The sequence below is a fragment of the Synchiropus splendidus genome, chromosome 3 (assembly GCF_027744825.2).
Source record: "Synchiropus splendidus isolate RoL2022-P1 chromosome 3, RoL_Sspl_1.0, whole genome shotgun sequence".
NCBI lineage: Eukaryota > Metazoa > Chordata > Actinopteri > Syngnathiformes > Callionymidae > Synchiropus > Synchiropus splendidus.
Window position 1 is genome coordinate 3,477,070 of NC_071336.1, and position 19,759 is coordinate 3,496,828.

A 19,759-nucleotide genomic window follows, 5' to 3' on the forward strand; every position below is an offset into this window, starting at 1 on the left:
TACTACTGCATATGTAAATTACTATAATAATAATGATTACTACGTTGTCATCATTATTATATTTCAATCATTCCCTCCTTTAGAGGGATATGTACCTCTGTAATGGAAAAGCTATGACTAGTGATCTGCAGAGTAGAGATCATTCATACTAATGCTTACATATCTCCAGTAGAGACTACAAAGGTTGGTTATTTAAATCAAAACACAAGTTTAATTCACTCACTCCTGTGCTCACAGAGGACTGGATCCTAATATATCTGCAACCAACCTCTGTATGATTTTGGACTCTGGGAACCCAGCTCTAACCTTCTACCCATTAAAATATTACAGGCATAATAGCAATCATATCTCTGACCTCATTTACACACAGTATACAATTTTGAATTTGAAAATTATGGGGAAGACATTTACCGTTTTACTTTCAGAAGACTTGGTTGGTTCATGTTCCTAAGCCAGCAAAATAATCCAGTTACATACAATTGATAAGACATAACACAATATCGTACATATAGATTCATTCACATTGCAATTTGGTTTAATTGACAACCAGATGTCATGGCTGAGGGGACCAAACCCAAGTGCTAAATTGGAAAACCAATCACTTGAACCAGCCAGAGTAAGGACTACAATATTTCAACATACAATTAACAAAAATCAATCACAAACAATAATCCAGTTGTCACCAAAACCTGGGGCGTGGAGAGAAACAGCAGGGGATAAAAACCTAAAAACAGAAAATAGGCAAATCAAAGTTAAGCCAAGGGGATGGGCAGAACAAAACTGTACCCTGTAAAACTGACGAGGCCCAAAGAACAGAAAGCGTTCGGTGGTGGAAATACACACACACACACGGGAGAAAAAGATGGATAAAGCAAAAGCTAAATAAACAAACACTCATCCAAGGAACACAGCCAAGCAGCGAAAGAAAAGGTCAAAGCAAAGAATAAACTAGTAAGGGCACTGAAAACTAATGCGCATGCACAATCCAAATACTATCAACCAACACAGGAACAATTACACGTGAGGGAGAACTTAATCAGAAGAAGCGGCGCAACCTGCCTCTACCCATTACAAACCGTAAAGCAGGTACAGGAAAAACCACACTGGCTCTCAAAACTAATAAAATAATACTTTATCCGTAACTTACAACCCATGACCCAATACTATATACAATGCAACATGACATCTAAGAACGCAAAACATCACAAGAAAAATACTTCCATAGATGAGACAACCAGTTCTAGGAAGGTCAGCATGACCGTGCTAACCAGCCTGCTAGGGAAAAACAAGGAGGCTCTGTGGGCGAAAAACTACATGAATCTGGCAGAATGGTGCAGCAAAATCAGCAGTTGCTGGATTGGTTAATAGCAGAAAAGGGTGGTGTGTGTCACATGTTCAGAGATCAGTGTTGCACCTACATTCTTAATAACACCGCGCCGCATGGAACATTTTCTGTTGCGATGAATAAATTTAGAGATTTAAAAATTAGGAAAGAACATGCTGGGGCCTGGGATTGGTTAGAAAAACAGCCAGGAAAATGGGGAGCATTTTTTGCTATAGTGGGAGATACTGCGGTCAGTATCTCCCGCTGTCAGTTTTCTTCTGGCACATTGCGTACCCATGATGAGGAAACTGTCTGCAAATGATTGGGAAGCAGTTGGCAGTCACACTGTTTCATTATGTTTGTTGTTTTGTGATATCATGTGTTCCACTTCTACATTGTGTATCGATTAATTTTGTCTTCACTTTTTGCATTTCAGTTTTTAAGTTCAGCATTATTTGAAAAAGATCAAATTGGTTCAGCATTCATCATGTCAGCAATGAAGAGTACAATTCGGGAAATCTATTGATGCTTCTTGAAGCGAACTTACTAACATTTTGCTGGGATGGGTATTAACAATGTGCGCAGTCAGGATTTTTTATGAATCAAACAACATTAAACATATTGAACCTTTTTATCAATCACTCAGCTTGAAGCTCCAGTTATAAAATCAATCAGTTAACATTTTTATATGTTCAGTACATTCTCACTGCTCTGCTGCATTACTAAATAATTTACAGTAAAATAAAATGGGATCGCTTGCTAAGTTTTGTTGTGTGGGCCTCAGACCCACAAAGGGGGGGAAATAATGGGGAGAATAATTTGATATGCCTCACTAGGGACATGTGCAACGGTTATTTAAATGATAGCTCGTTTCCCAGCGCCAATGGAATGTTGGGCGGCTATCCACATCCAGGGATGGCTCCATTCAAATGTTAACAGGAAAGTTTGTTTTGTCTAGAGTCCTTGTCATGACGACCCAGCCGAGTGCCTTGAATCCTGAGAAAAAATAGGTGTAATACCTCCAGTCTACAGTCCTAAATATATGTGTCGATCCAGTTTCTATTTAATGTGTCTGTACTATATAATATATATCAATAATTTGATGCCAAGCAAGGCAAAGCCATACCAAGCAATGATGTGATGATACGCTGATGATGATGTGGAATAAACTGAAGCTTGCATCCCACTACTTCTGTGGTTCTTTCTGCTCCTGAGTACTCCCTGAGAAGTGTGTATTCCGCTGGACGGACACTAACTTTTATTTGAGCAGTAACTTACAATTTTTCTTGACATCAATGCCATGTGCCACCACAAAAGCCAACTGATTGACATGATCAATGGAGTATTTGCGGTTCTTAAAGTTAATGAAGGATGTTCCTTTTCATGTCCATAATAAAATGTGGTGCGAAAAACACAAGATTACTTGTGTCTGCAGAATTCCAAATTGACACAGATGTTGCTCAACTGATTGGCCAGTTGACATTTCAGTGCAGGCTTATCAGGTCTCTCACATACAGCACATCCTCAGCAGAATAAGTCTCCTTAAAATTAGACGTGTTAACCAAGATGGTGAAGTTGAAGTGGTTTGCTAGTGTAAGAAAGAGATTTGCAGCAGCTTGCCACCACCATCCATGTGCTACTTTCTTAAAAAAAAGTCATTGTTTGCACCCGTGTTTCGCTATGGCCTTCACAATCTCAGGACCTCTACTGTATTGAAAATCTTTGGATAGACCTTAAAAGAGCATTGTGTGACAGACAGCCCAGAAATCTCAAAGAAGACTTTTGTCAGGAAGAAGGGACGAAGATCAACCAAAAAAAGAATTGAAAGATTGTTGGCTGGCGACAAAAAGTGTGTACAAGCTTTGTCAAAAATTCATGTTTGACGTTAGCAGTCTTCCAGTCAGTGACACAGATAACTTTTGGGCCTCATTGATTAGAAAAAAGACACGCCGTTCTGACAGTGTTCTGAAATGCCACTCAAAGTCCTAGCTCTGAGACTGCAGAACTGTTGTCACTTTCGTGATCTGGTCAGCAGTCTTCATGAGGAGGCCGGAGAAAAGACGCTGATTTTTCTCAAGATACTGAAGTTTACCAGACTATTTATTGATCATTTTTGATGTCTGGATTTGCACTTCACTGATAAAAATTTTCTTGATCGTCAGTATTTTCTCTCACTTCAACTTGTTGCGAGAGTAGCGTGGGGAAACCCTCATATTTTTAAATGTAACTCTGTGAAAGCAGTATATATATATATATATATATATATATATATATATAGAGAGAGAGAGAGAGAGAGAGAGAGAGAGAGAGAGAAAGAGAGAGAGATTCAACAAAGACACAGTTTGCACTGTTTGCACTGTTTAACATCTTTATTCGAGCAAACATAAAGCAGTAAACATCAAGATTGGGGACAAACTGAGAAAGGTCAGATGAACACACTCAAAAAAGTCAAACTCAAAGTCAGCACGACAACACAGAGGAAGAAATGGAGACACCAGGCAAAAAATAATCATAACAGAGGTGATGATTGGCACAATGAAGGTGAAGGTAGAGATTGTGGAGATGATGTTCAAAGCTGATTGGGAATGCTGAGAGAAAGGCCATCAGGAAGCTGAACTCACTGCCCACGCTGCCCCCTCTACCTGCCCCACAGTATGGATTGTGTGCAAGCTTGCATTGACAAACTGCAGGTACGAAAAAACAAAAAGAAAACAACATTTCATTTGCAAGGACACGTCGGCGGCATTTGGGGAATTTAAGTGTTATGGTCAACGGTTATAACGTGCCAACACTCAAAGGCAGGTGGCAATCTGGAATGTGCATATGAATGATGTTCTGAATCATTTAAATGAGTGTGTTTCTGGAAGGTGTCACTGCTTTATGTGCTACCCTGTAAAGTATGGTTAAATAGATTGCATTTAATTAATTAATTAATTAATGTTACTATGAAAAGAAATTGAGTGCATCTGGAATAAGACTTTCACTGTACATTGGATGATGAGTTCAATTCATCTTTATGTGTAGGTAAACAAACTGGGGGGTGTAATGGGTGAATTGGGCACCAGTGAACAATCCTTCATCTGTGAATAAAGGTGCCATTGTGTGACATCCAGAGCAAGTGCAGCCTCCTCCCCCTCCTCCACAAGTGATCCCGTTTCACTGACCACTCCACCATCCAGCTCCGGCCGTGCCTCCACCACTGGACCTTGTCCCACTAACAGTTGTACAGCAGTATGACAGGCAGTAGATGACACGGTTTGTCCTGTACCACAGTCACGTCCATTCCTGTCTAAGGCTGGTGGATAATTCAGGTTGATGAGAGGTTCAGGTGAGGTTCCCACATCAACAACATCAGGGCCAGGTACGGTGGTGATAATGTGACAGTCCCATAAAAAGGCATCTGAACTTCTTCTGTCATTTGCTACCAAAAGAGAAAACACATATGAGAGCATTTTCATTATAACACAAGATTGAATATATCCAACACAGAAAGATAACTGTAAAGAATATCATCTATATACAGGTACATACAGTTAGGAGAACAAGTATTTTAAAAACTCTCCCTCGATCTGGAGCACCAAGCACGTCTCCTTGTGGTGTATCATTGGGGGATGATCAGAACTACGCACCAGAGCCGGGTCAATGACCTGAACAGAACCACAGCCTCACAGAAAACCATCAGCAACAGACTATGCTGTCATGGATTAAAATCCTGCAGTACACTCGAGGTCCCACTGCTCAAGCCAGTATATGTCAAGGACAGTCTGAAGTTTGTCATTGACACTCTGTATGATCGAGAGGAGGAATGGAAGAAAATCATGTGGTCTGATGAGATAAAAGTAGAGCTTTTTGGTCTTAAGTCCATTCGCCATGTTTTGGAGGAAGAAGGATGAGTAAAATGTCATGAACATCATCCCGACTGTGGTGGAAACATCACTCTTTGGGGATGCTTTCCTGCAAAGGGGATAGGACAACTGCACCATATTGAGGGGAGGAAGGATGGGGCCATTTATCGTGATATCTTGGCCAACAATCTTCTTCCCTCAGCATTGGAGATGGGTTGTGGGTGGGCCTTCTATGGCAACTAAGGAGTGGCTCCTAAGCTAAGTCCTGGAGTCTCAAGCCAGTCTCCAGGCCTGAATAGAAAATCTTTGGAGTGAGCCAAAGGTCAGTATTGCCCAGCGGCAGCCCTGAAAAATGAAGATTCGTGTGGAGGAGTGGGCTAGAATCCCTGCTACAGTGTGTGCAAACCTGATCAAGGACTACAGGAAACAACTGATCATTGTAATTACAAAGATTAAGTTATGTTCTGATCTGTTCTGTATCAAATACTAAACTCATCAAAAGTCAACAAAATGCAAATTGATTATTTACATTATTTCTTATTTTCTGGATTTTCGTTTTAAATTCCGTCACAGTTGAAGAGTGCATAAATACTAAATTACAGACTTCTACATTTGTAAGTTGGAAAACCTCAAAAATCAGGAGTATATCAGTATATATTATTATTATCTAAAATGTATGTTACAAGAAAACCAATCAGAGGGCACCATGCCTAAGCTGTATTTTTATTTATTTATTTATTTTACATTAATACACATTTAATAATTTCACATATAGTCAGAACTCACTCACAAAACACAGTAGTAGCCAAGAAGAAAGATTCATATATTTAACATTTTTGCTAACACACAGACACATGCTGATGATGACATCATAACTTCAGGGGTTTCCACTGCAAGTGACCTTCCTCCTCCTTAACAAATCTTGAGTGTGCATGTGTGTTTTGTCCACAGTGGCCCAAGGAATGCTCTGGGATGTTTAGACTTACTTCCTCATCTTCCAGGCAACAATGATGATGGCTGGGCATCATCACGGCCGTTTACAACAGGATCACGAATGCCACTGCTGCTTCCACCAGCACTTGCAGAGAAAGGGAAGGAGTGTGGCTGGAAATGTTTTTGAAAGCACTGAAGACTTAAATTTTTTTTTTTTTATTGACAGACTGTAAAAATTATGCAGAGCGCAACTTCCGAATTAAGACACCATTCTGGAAAATCACAAAAAGGTGTTCAAAAATGAGCTGGGAAAAATGAAAGACATCATAGAGATCATAAGAGTTAGCTCTTAAACCAGGTGCCACGTCAAGATTCTTAAAAGCAAGACCGGTGCCTTTTGGGCCCAAGTAGAGGCACTGCTGGATATGCTTGTCATTACTGGTGTTTTGTAAGGTGTAACTACTAGCGAATGGGCCAGACCAATCGTACCAGTCAGTAAACAAACTAGAGAAATTTGTATCTGCTGAGAATTTAGAGTGACTATGAACCTGGTTCCAGAGGCTGAGCAACATGATGACTTGTTTGCCGGACTGAGTTGAGGGCAAAAGTTCAGCAAAATAGATCTGAATCAAGCCTGCTTACAAATGTGTGTCCAAGTAGAGTGCAGGAAACACAATTACTACACAGATGGGGTTGTACAGGTATTGTCATCTTCCATTTGGAATTAGTTCATCACCAGCCCATTCCCCACATGCCATGGATCAGATTCTAAAAGGGCATCCTGGAGCGCAATGCTATCTAGGTGACATTGTGTGCACAGGAACCACCGACCTGCAAAATCTGAATGCTGACCTGGGGAGACTGCAAGAAAATGGTCTCCAGATTTGTAGGGACAAATACTAAACTTACTTGCTTCACAAACAATGAATAAGGCTGAGATTAACTATATACAATTAGAAAGAGAAGCCCTCATTATCATTTAGGGAATACAACGCTTTCACCAGTACCAGTACCAGACAATTCACCCTCTTGACTGATTATCAGCTGCTGAGAACCATTTTGGGGCCACACTCAGGAATACCATCACTCCGTCAGTTTAATAATAATAGTTACTTTTTGTTCAGTCAACGTTCCACGTACACCAGACCTGGTCTCCCTGGGAAGAAAACAGGGACATCTATCATTTGTAATGTCAGGTCATGGTGGCCCAGCCAACCGTCCTGGATTTGGGAAATCACATAACACTTCCAGTGGTCGGACATTCTAATATGGTCATGTGTTTGTGTGTAATATTGTGTGTTGGATTCGAGGAACGGCCTCTGTCCTATTGTGCATCGGATGGTGTAATGGATTTGAGGAACGCCCTCAGTCTCTATTTAATGTATCTGTACTTTGACTTCTTTGATGCTGACCACTGATGCTGACTATTGATGCTGACCACTGACTATTAAATGCTGATGTTGATCTGGAACAAACTACATATTGCATCCCACAACATCTGTGGTTCTTCGCTCTTCCATTCTCTCCTGCTCAACGCCCTGAAATCAATAGAACCTGCTGGTCGCACATAATTGGCGCCCATCGTGGCAAATAGACAACACAAGGCCCTAACATTCTCACCGAAGACTGACAAACATCTGGCTAGATCCCCGCAGGGCAAGGCGCCTCGAGGTAAGATACCATTCTCTTCCTCATTGCGCTGCTGGGTGAGAGCTGGATGCAGAATCAACCTAATGGTTAAAGAACCATATTTAGAGAGTGGGGAGATGGATGCTTCACAGAAGTAGTGCCAAATTGATATGCACACAAAAAACAATAGGCAATTTGATACTGAGAAGCACCTATGTTGTCATGTCAGCTTTTCTCCATGCTTTTATTGTTACTGTTGTGTCCGTGTTTTCCATGCTTTTGTTGATATATATATATATATATATATATATATATATATATATATATATATATATATATATATATATATATATCAACACCTCGATGCCAGCTTCTGTCGCCAGATGGTTACTTAGCGTTCCCACGGTAAACTCTCCCAAGACTCTCTCGTTCCTTTCGTTCTCTTCTTTGAATATTCTAAATTCTGTGCGCGCTTGATTTCGTTTTCAGCTGCCTCCTTAGTTCTCGTCCTCCTCGCTTCTTTTCTGTTTTCACTTTCATTCTCCGGTCGATTCGTGCGTGAGTATTTTATAGAGCTCACTTTTGTTATCTGATATATTCATTTCCTTGTGCGTGTGTGTTCTCCCCATTTAAGCGTTATTATAATTCTCTTTCCTGTTCCAGGTTGTCCACGTGGAGTTCCCGGTCCGTGTTCTGGTTCCGGCACCTTTTGTTCTTCGTTCCTGTTCGTCTGTGTTTTATCTCGTCATTGTTTATTTATTCCTTAATTTAATCTTGTCTCCAAGCCTTCTGTCAACCAGTACACGTGGGTACTGGGTCTGACCACATAGGCAGCCATGACATGTGTACTGAGAGGCAGGGCCTCACCTGTCAATCGTGGAAAGAAAAAAATGTAAAATTACAAACTTTATATTAAATGGCAATATTTATCCACTGATTTACACAATGAATGTTTTTTTTTAATTTCACACCAGTTTTTATTCAAAATCGCTGAATTTTCACATTTACTGTTCAAATACTGAGAAGAGAAGCGCAGTGAGGCAGCCACCTGCTAAGCCTCACCATAGATTGCGCAATGACTCCACTAACTGTGCTGGCATGCTATGCAGAACGTATTGCTGTCTCTCTGAATGTTGCTATTAAAATGTTCAAACACTTTTGCTATTGTATAGCTGATAGATATAATGAACAGTGTTTTTTTTGTCAACAACTGTATGTGTGTTACTAGTTTCTTGTGCGGTCTTGAGCGATCATAAAACGGCCGCCAAAAGCCACAAAGTGAGGCATGCAGTTCTCCTGCCTCATGGTAGCGGGCACTCGTGATCCTGGGGATTCTTCTCGCGACAACAGAAAAAATTACAACAAACGACAGTCTAATTTGGCCATAGTTGGAAAATGGAGGATTGCATATCTAAACTCAAACAACTTTTCTAAACTGGACTTTCAATCAAAGAAGGAAGTAATAATTAAAGGAACATCAACACCGCAGCTGAAGGGTTTGCTTCAGACTACGGCACGGAAGACCCGCTCTTTTCAAACGAAGTGGTACACACGAAAAGGTGTGCTACATGGACGTCCAGCAAGAAACCGCCTCTTCTGCTTTTCCTGCCTTCTTTTCTCGTCTTGTGACAATGTCTGGACTAAGATGGGATACTGTGGCCTGACTGCAAGACTTTGCAGAGAAGCCTCTTAAAACGTGAGTGGTTGACCACTCACATTCAAAGCCAGATCGCACTAAAAACGTGATGTCCAGGATAAACTTGGCTTTGGATGAACAGCGGCGACTCAACATCAGCATCCACAATGCCAAGGTAAAAGAGAACCGGGAGATTTTAAAATATCTTATCATTGCCATCTGCTTCCTCACCAAACAGCAGCTGCCATTCCATGGAAATGACGAGAGTACGTGTCATGTTCCGCACTCTTATTGTTCTTTGTCTGTTCCGCATGCTTTTATTTTGTTAACCCTCTGTAGTTTCCGTTTCCTGTATCCTTTCCAGCTTAATGGCAGCGCAGCTGGAACTCATTGTGTCATTCGGTAACTCTCCCGCAACTTAACCTATCTTGTATTCCGCAGCTTTCTAGATTCTTGTGTGCGCTTGAATTCCTCTTCAGCCGCTTCCTTAGTTTCGCTTTCTCCTACTCACTCCGCTTTAGTTCTTCTCTTCTAAATTGAATTGTCAGACTGCGTGCGAGTCTTATTATACTCACCTTTTCATTTAATGATTGTTGTATATTTTTTCCCTGCGTGTGAATTTGAGTGTTCTCTTCCACATAGCGCTTTTAGTTAATTGGATCTCGTGAGTTATTATCCGAACGTTTTTTGTGTTTTCCCTATTTTTTAAGGTTGACATTGATTTACCTCTCTTTTGTTCCAGATTTTTCCCCAGTCCCTCTGTGTATATCCCGGTTCGTGTTTTGGCTCCGGCGCCTTCAGTTGCTGTCTTCGTCGTCTACTTGTTGTATCTTGTCTTTTATTAAATTTGTTAATTTAATCACGTTGTCAGTGCCTTCTGTCAGCCTTCAATCATCTGCACCTGGGTCGAACCTTAGGCAAACATGACAGTACAGGCTCTGCTAATCGTGGCAACTACGTTGAACTGTTGCATGCTTTTGCTGAGAAAGATGACAAGCTAGTTAGGCATCACAGGACACCCACTTTCTGGCTAGTCGAATAGAATACAGAATGATTTGATTGAAGCAGTTGCTGATGTCATTAGAAACATTAAAAAGGAGATAAGTGCAGCCCCACCTGTTGCTGTAGAAGTCGACGAGACCACAGATGTCACAAACCAAGCTCAGATTTCTTTCATATTGTGCTATGTGACTAACACTGAAGCAGGCTGTGAGGTGAACGAGGCGTTTTTGGGCTTTGATGACACGAGTGAGGACAGATGTGCTCTGACCATTGCTGCGTATGTCCTCAGTCCGTAGTCAAATCAATATTTGCACTATTGTACAACTATTTGAAATGTTAGTTGATCTTAGTGTGTTAGATGTTATGCTGAGTAAGAAGCTGTACAAAATGAAATAAAATCGCTGCTCGATGCATGTAAATAGAGATCTGTTTGAACAAGATTGAGTCGTGGGTCTTGAGTGCATTATCAAATGTGGGGAACTTATTTTAGAGATGCTAAAAAAGGTGCAAATGTCTGTTACTCATTTTATTGTGTATACCAATGTATAGTGTGGATATAGCCAGCAAATGGACGCTACATCTGGTTTGGACAAGCGTGACATGCCATATCTCATGTTCTATCTGTAGATGCGGAGTCCTCTGTTCTGCAGACCTGCTCGCAGCTGGTGAGAGACGCGACCAGCGTCATTTTCATCATTACTGGCAATTGTTCTGGAATTTATTGAGGACGTCTGTGTCCAGAATCAACGCAGCATTTTAAAAAGTGTGAATGTACGTTTTGATGCTCACTTTCTGATCACTATATGCTTCTTATTGAAACACACTGAGTCATGATGTAATAGCGAGACAGGAAAAAAGCACCTTTGTCTTTATTATTATTTATTATTCTACAGTGCTGACGATGGTGGCGCACCGCCACGGCTTAAATGAGAGTCGATGCGGTGAACGTGACGGTTTTCAGCACGTTTTTCACGGAAGAATCCCAAAAGAAACAACACAATGACACAATGACTGATATCCGTTGCTCGCGGAACTCAAGTAGTGCATGCCAGTCGGACATGTGAGCACGTTTTTCACGGGTTAGTAGATGTTCTTTTTGAATGTTCTTTATATAGTTTAAGTGATGGTTTCCTTTTTCTCAGTGACTGTATTGAGTCAGCTCAAACAGAAACACTACTTGCTGAGATTTGGGGAAAAGGCAGCCTTCAGCATTGCATGTTGACGTGTGAAACTTTCTATTGAAACATATGTTCTGCCTACCATGGCATATCTGAAGTTGACAGTGCATCGTGTAAAAAAGAGACCGGGGTTCACTAAGGCATGGGATGGAACTCCTTTTGTTCTACTTGTAACAACATGTCAATTGCTATTTCAAGTCCCTCAAACGGCAGTTAATCTCAGCCACTTTCTGGCATAGCACCGGTAGTAAAGAGGAGAACCACATTACAGGTTATAAATAGCAATAGCAATGTAATGTTGGAAAAAAAAACTCCCTCCAAGCTACGTTGGTGACTGGAAGAATTCTATGACAGACAACAGAGATTCTGACAGCGAAAAATGCACGACCATTCGTCGCATGAATAGAAGTTGATATGGGCCCCTTTTGCAGGGAATGGCTACACTGCTGCTCCTGGGTTGTGATTGCATTGATAACAATTACATAGCAAAACCCACTCGAGAGAAGAGCACACATGAAGTCGGATCACATGTCCATTACTAAATCTGATCCAAGTTTGTTGGTACACATAAACTTCATGTGGACAGATTCAATCTCCGAAATTTCTTTAGTATTATTTAACTCCTACTACTAAGTTGGTAGAAGTATTTGAGAAGTAAACACCATAATTATGAACCAAAGTCTGGCACATGTCATGTTTGTACCTGTCCGTCTGTTCTTATATAGTTATTGTTATTTATTTATTGTTTTTATGTTTTATTGTCAAATAAAACTCTGGGAGGATTACAATATCCCATCTGCAAACTGGAATTTACGACCAGGGGAGGAGGAGGCCAGGCTTGGGAACCCTCATCCAATCAGCAATAGGTGATGAAACTCATCCAGCCAACCAAAACTGGGCAATTGGACTCTGCAAGTTTGCCATCAGTGGATGAGTCTGCGAGTTTAAAAGATCCAGTTTACAGAGGTTCTGCCTCTTTTGTCCTCTTTGCTCTTCTTCTGGCTCCTTCACCTCCTACAACCAACTTCCTCGACACCCAAGTTTCCTGCAAAGACTCCTGTTTCTCCTCCACCCTTGAAGCAGTACCAGCGCTCCACTCGCTACACATCTAAGTGACCGAGGAACTTCTTCAAAGTTGCATGTCACCCTCATAGTCCAGCGGTCTGCCAAGCCAGAGCTGCCTCCAGGAACGGCCTTGTCACACCACGTGATCGCAGCCAGCAGCCGTGACAAGCATGCAAGTCCAACTTCAAGCAACCTTCTGCTACTTAGAGTTTGTCATTAAGGCGACAGCTCTAGATGGTTGTTCAGACCGGTGAATCACCTGGCACGAGTTAAAGACACGCCTTCAGTTCTACGCCGTTCTCTGTCAGCTACGATCACCCTGTCTGCGACGAAAGATCCTCAACGGTCCGGAAGACGATCCGAGAGTGCCATCCACACTTGAAGATGTAGATCCTCATCGCCTCCCAGTCACCCGGCTGAAAACCAGGACACCTCCCTCCAAAGCCTCTTGCCTCCTCTCTCATCTCCTGACCGACCTTCTTCATCGACTCATCTCCCTCTTATTCATCCAACCATCCCACCCATCCCTCCACTCATCGGCAAAGTAAGCCGCTGCTTGACATCTCTGCACAGATTGGTGTGTTGGAGTTTAGTAATATTCTTACTTGCCTGAGGTTGACAGTTAGACTAGAACGTCTTAACTTTCCCATCAGTTACACACGTGTGTGATACAGCATTGACATTGCTTCATAACTGGTTTGCGTTTCCATCGCAATATTGTCAGGATCATCTCATTCTATTTTTGCATCTTTCCTGTTTCTCTCTGTTCTTTTATTCTTAAACAAATTCATAAAGTTACGTTGGTCTTGATCACCTTACTTTGGAGTGTATTATAATCAGTCTAAGAGCCTCTGATCAGTAAAGGACATTACATCACAACTAAAGTAGTGACTTCAGATAAATAGATTGATTACGCTAATAATTAATTAAGTTACCACAGTTAATTAATTACTCAAAGTGTTAATCAAGAGAGCTTAATAGTCTCCTGAAAACTATATTTCAGGTGGTGCCCCAAAATTTCGAGGTGATATTATTTTTCATAATATCCACGTGACCAGACAATCCTCCACTTTCACTACACCAGGGTATCTCCCAGAACCCATGCAGCTGGGGAGCACGAGACTGACGCCACGTGGTTTATGTCTGCACTGTGGCCGACCGGGTCATAACATTTGTGCCTGTCCTATTCGTCCCAGAGGTCCCCGTTCTCCACTCATCTCCGCCAAGAAGGTCAGCTCTCCTATTTATTCCAGAATAGGCAGAATTATTTTCTCCGCTTCCCTGCGTCAAGACAATAATTGTGCTTCCGTCAAGGCCTTCATTGACTCCGGTGCTGACGACAACTTTATAGAAGCCTCATTTGCTGAGTCTCTCTCCCTGTGTCTTGTCAGGCTGGACAGCCCGCGCTCCCTGTCAGCAATTGACGGCAGTTCCCTCCCTCGTGTCACTCACTGCACTGCACCTGCAACTCTCTGGAAAAAGCTCTCCGGAAACCACACCAATCTACGTCCTGGTTCTTCCTTCCTCTTCATCTCCACTGGTGCTCGGGTTCCTTTGGTTGTCTCTTCACAATAGAAACATCGACTGGGCATCATCTAAAGTCACAGGTTGGAGCACTCCCTGTCATGCACACTGTCTCCATTCTGCTTCCTCTGCCTCTTCTCCTCCTCCAACTCCTCCTGATCTCTCTTGCGTTCCCTCGTGCTACCATGACCTAGCGCTAGTCTTTAGTAAGTACCAGGCTCTTTCACTTCCTCTGCATCGTCCCTACGATTGCGCCAATTAACCTGGTTCCTGTAGCTCCTCTACCCTCTAGTGTCCAAACCAGAACGAGAAGCTCTTGAAACTTATATTAATGACTCCCTAGCCGGAGGTCTCTTCCTCTCCATTAGGAGCCGGTTTCTTTTTTGTCAGTAAGAAGGACAAATCACTGCGTCCTTGTATTACTACAGAGGGTTAAACCTAGCCCTACCTAAACAGTTAGAAACCTGTATCCTCTCCCTCAAATTGATTCGGCGTTCAAGCCACTTAACAGAGCAACCATTTTTTCCAAGCTCAACCTCCGCAACCTCCGATGAGTGGAAGACCGCATTCAAGACTCGTCTGGGACACTTTGAGTACCGGGTTATGCCTTTCGGACTGACAAAGAAGAAGAAGTGTGAGTTTCATGTAAAGCAGGTCAGCTTTCTTGGATTTATCATGGCTGAGGGATGTCTCATCCCTGACCCTGCCAAAATCAGAATCAGAATCAGAATTTAATTTATTGCCATGGTCAGTGGGGAGCCCACTAACAAGGAAAGTGTTTTGGAATAAAGTGCTGACAAAAAATAAAATAAAATAAAATAAAATAAAATAAAATAACAAGGCGGTTCACGAATTCAACAGTCTGACGGCCGAGGGGAAGAAGCTGTTCCTGTGACGGGAGGTTCAGATCCGGATGGACCGTAGCCTCCTGCCAGAGGGAAGAGGAACAAACAGTCCATGTCCAGGATGAGAAGTGTCGGCTCTGACCCAACCTGCACGTCTCTGGGTCTTAGAGGCATACAGGTCCTGAAGAGGTGGCAGGTTGCAATCGATCATCGACCATCTCAGCAGAACGCATGATAGACTGTAGTCTGCTCTTGTCCCTGGAGGTGGCGCTGTTGTACCAGACAGTGAGACAACAGCGCCACGAAATTGTAGTCAACTGCAAGACTCCAGACAGCCGCAAACAGCGTCAACAGTTTCTGGGATTCTCAAATTTCAACAGAAAGGTCGCTGCTCCAATCCTGCATCACCCCGACCCCTGACTCCAGTTCATCGTCGAGGTAGACGCCTCCGAGTCAGGATTGGGAGCCATCCTCTCCAAAAGAGACCCCGTGGACCACAAGGTACACCCATGTGCCTTTTTCTCAAGGCGACTCACCCCAGCTGAGCGCACTGCTGGCGATGGTGGCTGCTCTCCAGGAGTGGCGTCATTGGTTGGAGGGCACGTAGACTCCTTTCATGGCGCTCACCGACCATAAAAACCTCACCTATCTACAGACTGCAAAGCGGCTATACTCTCACCCAGCTCGGTGGGCCCTGTTCCTGGGTCGCTTTAACTTTTCTATCACCTACCGTCCAGGGAGCCAGAACACAAAGCCGGACGTCACAGTGGGGTCACTCCTCAAAACTCGCCTGCCACCCTGGTACGTTCCGCACTCTATCATTAATCAAGCAATGTTTCTGGTGGCCAGGCTTAACCAAGGACGTCAAGGAATTATGCAAGACCTGCACAAATTGCAACAGGGCCAAAGCATCTCACCGTCCTCCTGCCATCCTTGGTCTCACATCACAGTTGACTTTGTCACTGGCCTGCCTCCTTCCTCCGGACACACCACTATCATGACGGTTGTTAACCGTTTTTCTGAAATGGTGCACTTTATTCCCCTGCCCAAACTCCCCTCTGCCCTTGAGACCGCAGAACTCCTGGTGCACCACGTCTTCCGTCTCCACGGACTTCCCTGCGACATGGTCTCCGACAGGGGTCCTCAATTCTCACGAAAGCTGCCACCTAGGTTCATCGGACCATTCAAAGTTCAGAAGGTCATCAACCGCTCAGCCGTCTGTCTCAAGCTCCCGGACTCCTTGCACATCCACCCAACATTTCACGTCTCTCTCCTCAAGCCAGCCACCTTCTCCTCACTCTATGCAGCCTCTGAAGCTCCTCCTCCTCCCATCATCGTCAATCAACACCCAGCTTATAAGGTACGTGAGATCCTTAATAGTAGGCGTTATATATTTATTGTATTTTATCTCTGCGTTCTTTTCATGTGCTTTTATTTTGTGAATCTCCCTTGTTTCCGTTTCCTGCCTTACCTCCATCTTTACAGGCATATGCAGCTGGCGCTCATTTTGCTAATTCCCTTCCTTGTGAATATATTCTTCCCGACACCAGCTACTTGTGCCGGATTGTAGTGTTTCGTTCCTTCAGGTGAAGCTTTTTTAAGACTTCCATGTTCTTGCTCCTTAAAACCCTGTTGATTTCCAAATTATGTACGCGCTCGAATTCTCATTCACCCATAGTTTTCTCCCCTCGCTCTCTCTAGTTTCTCTCTCGCTATCCTCCTCTTAAATTCAGTCCGTGTGTCACAACTTTTAGTAATATCACTCCTCAGTTTACCCGTAACCCTTTTAACCCTTGCGTGTGTAATCACCACCAACCAGCGCTTTCTGTTTGTCGCCACCACGTTGAGCTTAACTCCGGTTCTAGCAGGACGTTGATTTCTAATCAGTTTCTCTCTTGTTTTGCAGATTTCTTCCCTTTCCTTGTGTGTTGTTCCCAGTTCGTGTTTTGGCTTCCGGTGCCCTTATTTACCCTTACTTGTCTGTCTTTATTGTTTATTCGATTAAATTCTCTTATTCTCTTAGTTATTCTCGTTGTTCGTGTGCTCTGCCAACCACACTAGTTGCACTTGGATCCATCCACTCAGCCATTATGACAGCACGTTCTTTCCTCACTACTTTTATCTATTTTTATCTGTCTTTGGCCGACCTTAGACTTTGAGGAGGAAGCACAATTTCAGTTGGATCCAAAACACCTGAAGTATATGAGTTGTGAGTGAGAAATCAAAGTTTTCAGGGGCCAATTTAAAGAATCTGGTAGCGAATAGCACAGATGTTCAGCAGCATAACTTACCCACCTGTGTAAGATGTGTCTCGAGTCGGATCAAGCTTTGGCTGCAGGCTTTCACACATTGCTGAGTCTTTGTGCAAGCCTATGAAGCACCCAACAGAATGTCGTCAGTGAGTGATTAAGTGAAGAGAAAATGTTTGCTTGCTCACTTGGAATCACATTCACAAAAAGAGACCTCAGTAATGTGCCATCTGTCGTCATAAGTGATGGCTGGAAATCTCTCAGTACAGCACCCTTTGCTACAGAAATGTTAACCCACACAAACATATTCTGTCCGATGTAAGAAGGTAGGTTTCCTGGTCTATCAAATACATTATTTCTATTGAAATGACCTAAGATACCACAAATTAAAACCAAAAGACCACAGTAGGCTGGCCTCAATACAAGGGCACAAAAACATGTAGTTGTACCATACAACACGAAGCCAAAGATGTCTTTTGCATCACTATAGCTGTTGCCTGAGAAATGAACATTCATTCCTGTATCATAAACCATTTTTCTGCCACAGCCAAACATAACAGAATCAAATTTCTTGGAATGTAATAACTACCCATTCCTTGCATGGCCAGCATTATCTGCGGCCATTCAGCAAGCAAAGTGTGGATCAACATAGTCAACAGACTTATTGACTCAGATGTTGCACTGGATGAGGCAAATGGAAAATCATTTTCAGTCAGTTTATGGTGCTGAGAATGATGGTCTCATGGCAGGACCTATCTACTCAGCTCCACACACTACACCACTACACTCTACACCAGACATACAGGGGTTGGACAAAATAATGGCTAAAGAAGCTTTAAGGTGTTTCCATTATTTTGTCCAACCCTTGTATGCGGCCCAGTGCCTGTATTTTCGTGGCCCGTTTAACATCAGACTAAAACTATAATTGATATGTCCTAATTTTTCTGTGCCTCTCTGTCTCTACACGAGAGGCACAGAAATGCACTGCACTGGATGAGGCAAATGGAAAATCATTTTCAGTCAGTTTATGGTGCTGAGAATGATGGTCTCATGGCAGGACATATCTACTCAGCTCCACACACTACACCACTACACTCTACACCAGACATACAGGGGTTTAACCCTTGTATGCGGCCCGGTGCCTGTGTTTTCGTGGCCCGTTTGACATCAGACTAAAACTATAATTGATATGTCCTAATTTTTCTGTGCCTCTCTGTCTCTACACAGAGGCACAGAAAAATAATAATTAATAATAAGAAAATGTTTGTTCACTGCCTGTTAATAAATTAGCTGAGTTGTACATATTTCGTACCAATTTCTTTACTTAAATGTGCCCAAAATGAGAAAATTGAAAAGAAATGTCACCAAAATTCAGAGTTTTCTTTAAAATGGTTTACTTACCTCAATTCAGATTTAAATCAAATATGAACAGTGTCGCTGATTTCATATACTTATGGCTTTATGGCTAACCTGTGAATATGACGATGAATATATATGAAATAAGAACGTGCTCATATATTTCCTACTATCTAACTATCTACAACTAATTTTCAAATTATAATATTATTTCTCCATCAATTTTAGGACATAATTAGGGATGATTGGTAGACTTATATGACCACCAAATATTGCATGGTGTGACACTTCTGGTGGGCACTGGCAAAGATGCTGGCATAACACAGAATGGACATGATAAGTGGGGCAAAAAGGAATTTGAACTTTGAGTATTGGCAAATATTGCCCAGCAGCTAGACCATGACCTAGGGACCAATCACGCACACTCCAGGTATGGGTTCCTATAATCCATGGTCAGTCAAGAACAATCATATCTCGGAAGTTTTTCAATGGCACTTTGTCTTCTTACCTCACTTAGTTATTATCGTGAATGCACCCACTGGTTTTTACTGAAATAATGCAATGAATGGACGAAAGCCGTGAATGACTTTAATAATAAAGAGAACAAACCAAAGAAAAACATAACCTACCTGGAAAACTCCAAAGTCCCGAAACCTCCAGGGTTTTCAGCTTCTGTTCCAAATCTGATACTCTGTTTCCTAAGATTCTGTAAGACAACGTTTTGGTCATTTGAGCACAAAAAATCATCAGGTTTTGCTTGCATGATCATTCTTGCCTATTGGTGTTTCTCTGGTGCTGAATGACCAGGTTCTTGTCATGGATGGTCTCCAGCAAGGCTGTGGCCAGTGACTTCAGGTCAGAGATGGATTGAGGGGTGGCAGGCAGGCTGCAACTCTGATCCATTAACAGCATTTCCTGGACTAGAAGATGAAAAAAATACTGTATGTCTACTAACCTGGAGCATTACATAGACAGTGTGGATAAAGCAGCAAGATAAAAACCAAACGGACAGAGAGAACACACCCTGTTAGGTCAGTTTTAATATCCTCCTGACAAATTTATTGTCCTATCAGTGGTGATTGCAGTCACTGATGAGCCACCCCCTTCCCTCCCCCCTCCTTCTCTTGACATCACGGAGCAGGTCGTGCGCACTCACTTCAGGAAGACTGCAGG

At 42.5% G+C, this 19,759-nt stretch overlaps 1 protein-coding gene across 7 annotated transcripts in view; it reads right to left on the bottom strand.

The window, feature by feature from the left end:
• Window positions 1-3,686: 3,686 nt before the first annotated feature.
• The window catches only part of LOC128755661 (coiled-coil domain-containing protein 149-like), a 46,338-nt gene continuing 30,265 nt past the window's right edge, over window positions 3,687-19,759 (bottom strand). For 4 of the 7 annotated variants that reach the window (XM_053859544.1, XM_053859545.1, XM_053859543.1 and 1 more), the window contains exons 9-12: window positions 19,362-19,506; window positions 19,216-19,292; window positions 17,277-17,351; window positions 3,687-4,745 (exon numbers count right to left, since the gene is read on the bottom strand). In XM_053859544.1, coding sequence (XP_053715519.1) covers window positions 4,339-4,745; window positions 17,277-17,351; window positions 19,216-19,292; window positions 19,362-19,506 — 704 coding nt within the window. In that variant the 3' untranslated portion in view covers window positions 3,687-4,338. Of the gene's footprint in view, window positions 7,259-7,979; window positions 8,599-17,272; window positions 17,352-19,215; window positions 19,293-19,361; window positions 19,507-19,759 lie in introns of those variants that run through there. The other 3 variants (XM_053859548.1, XM_053859549.1, XM_053859547.1) reach the window with 3 other exon arrangements.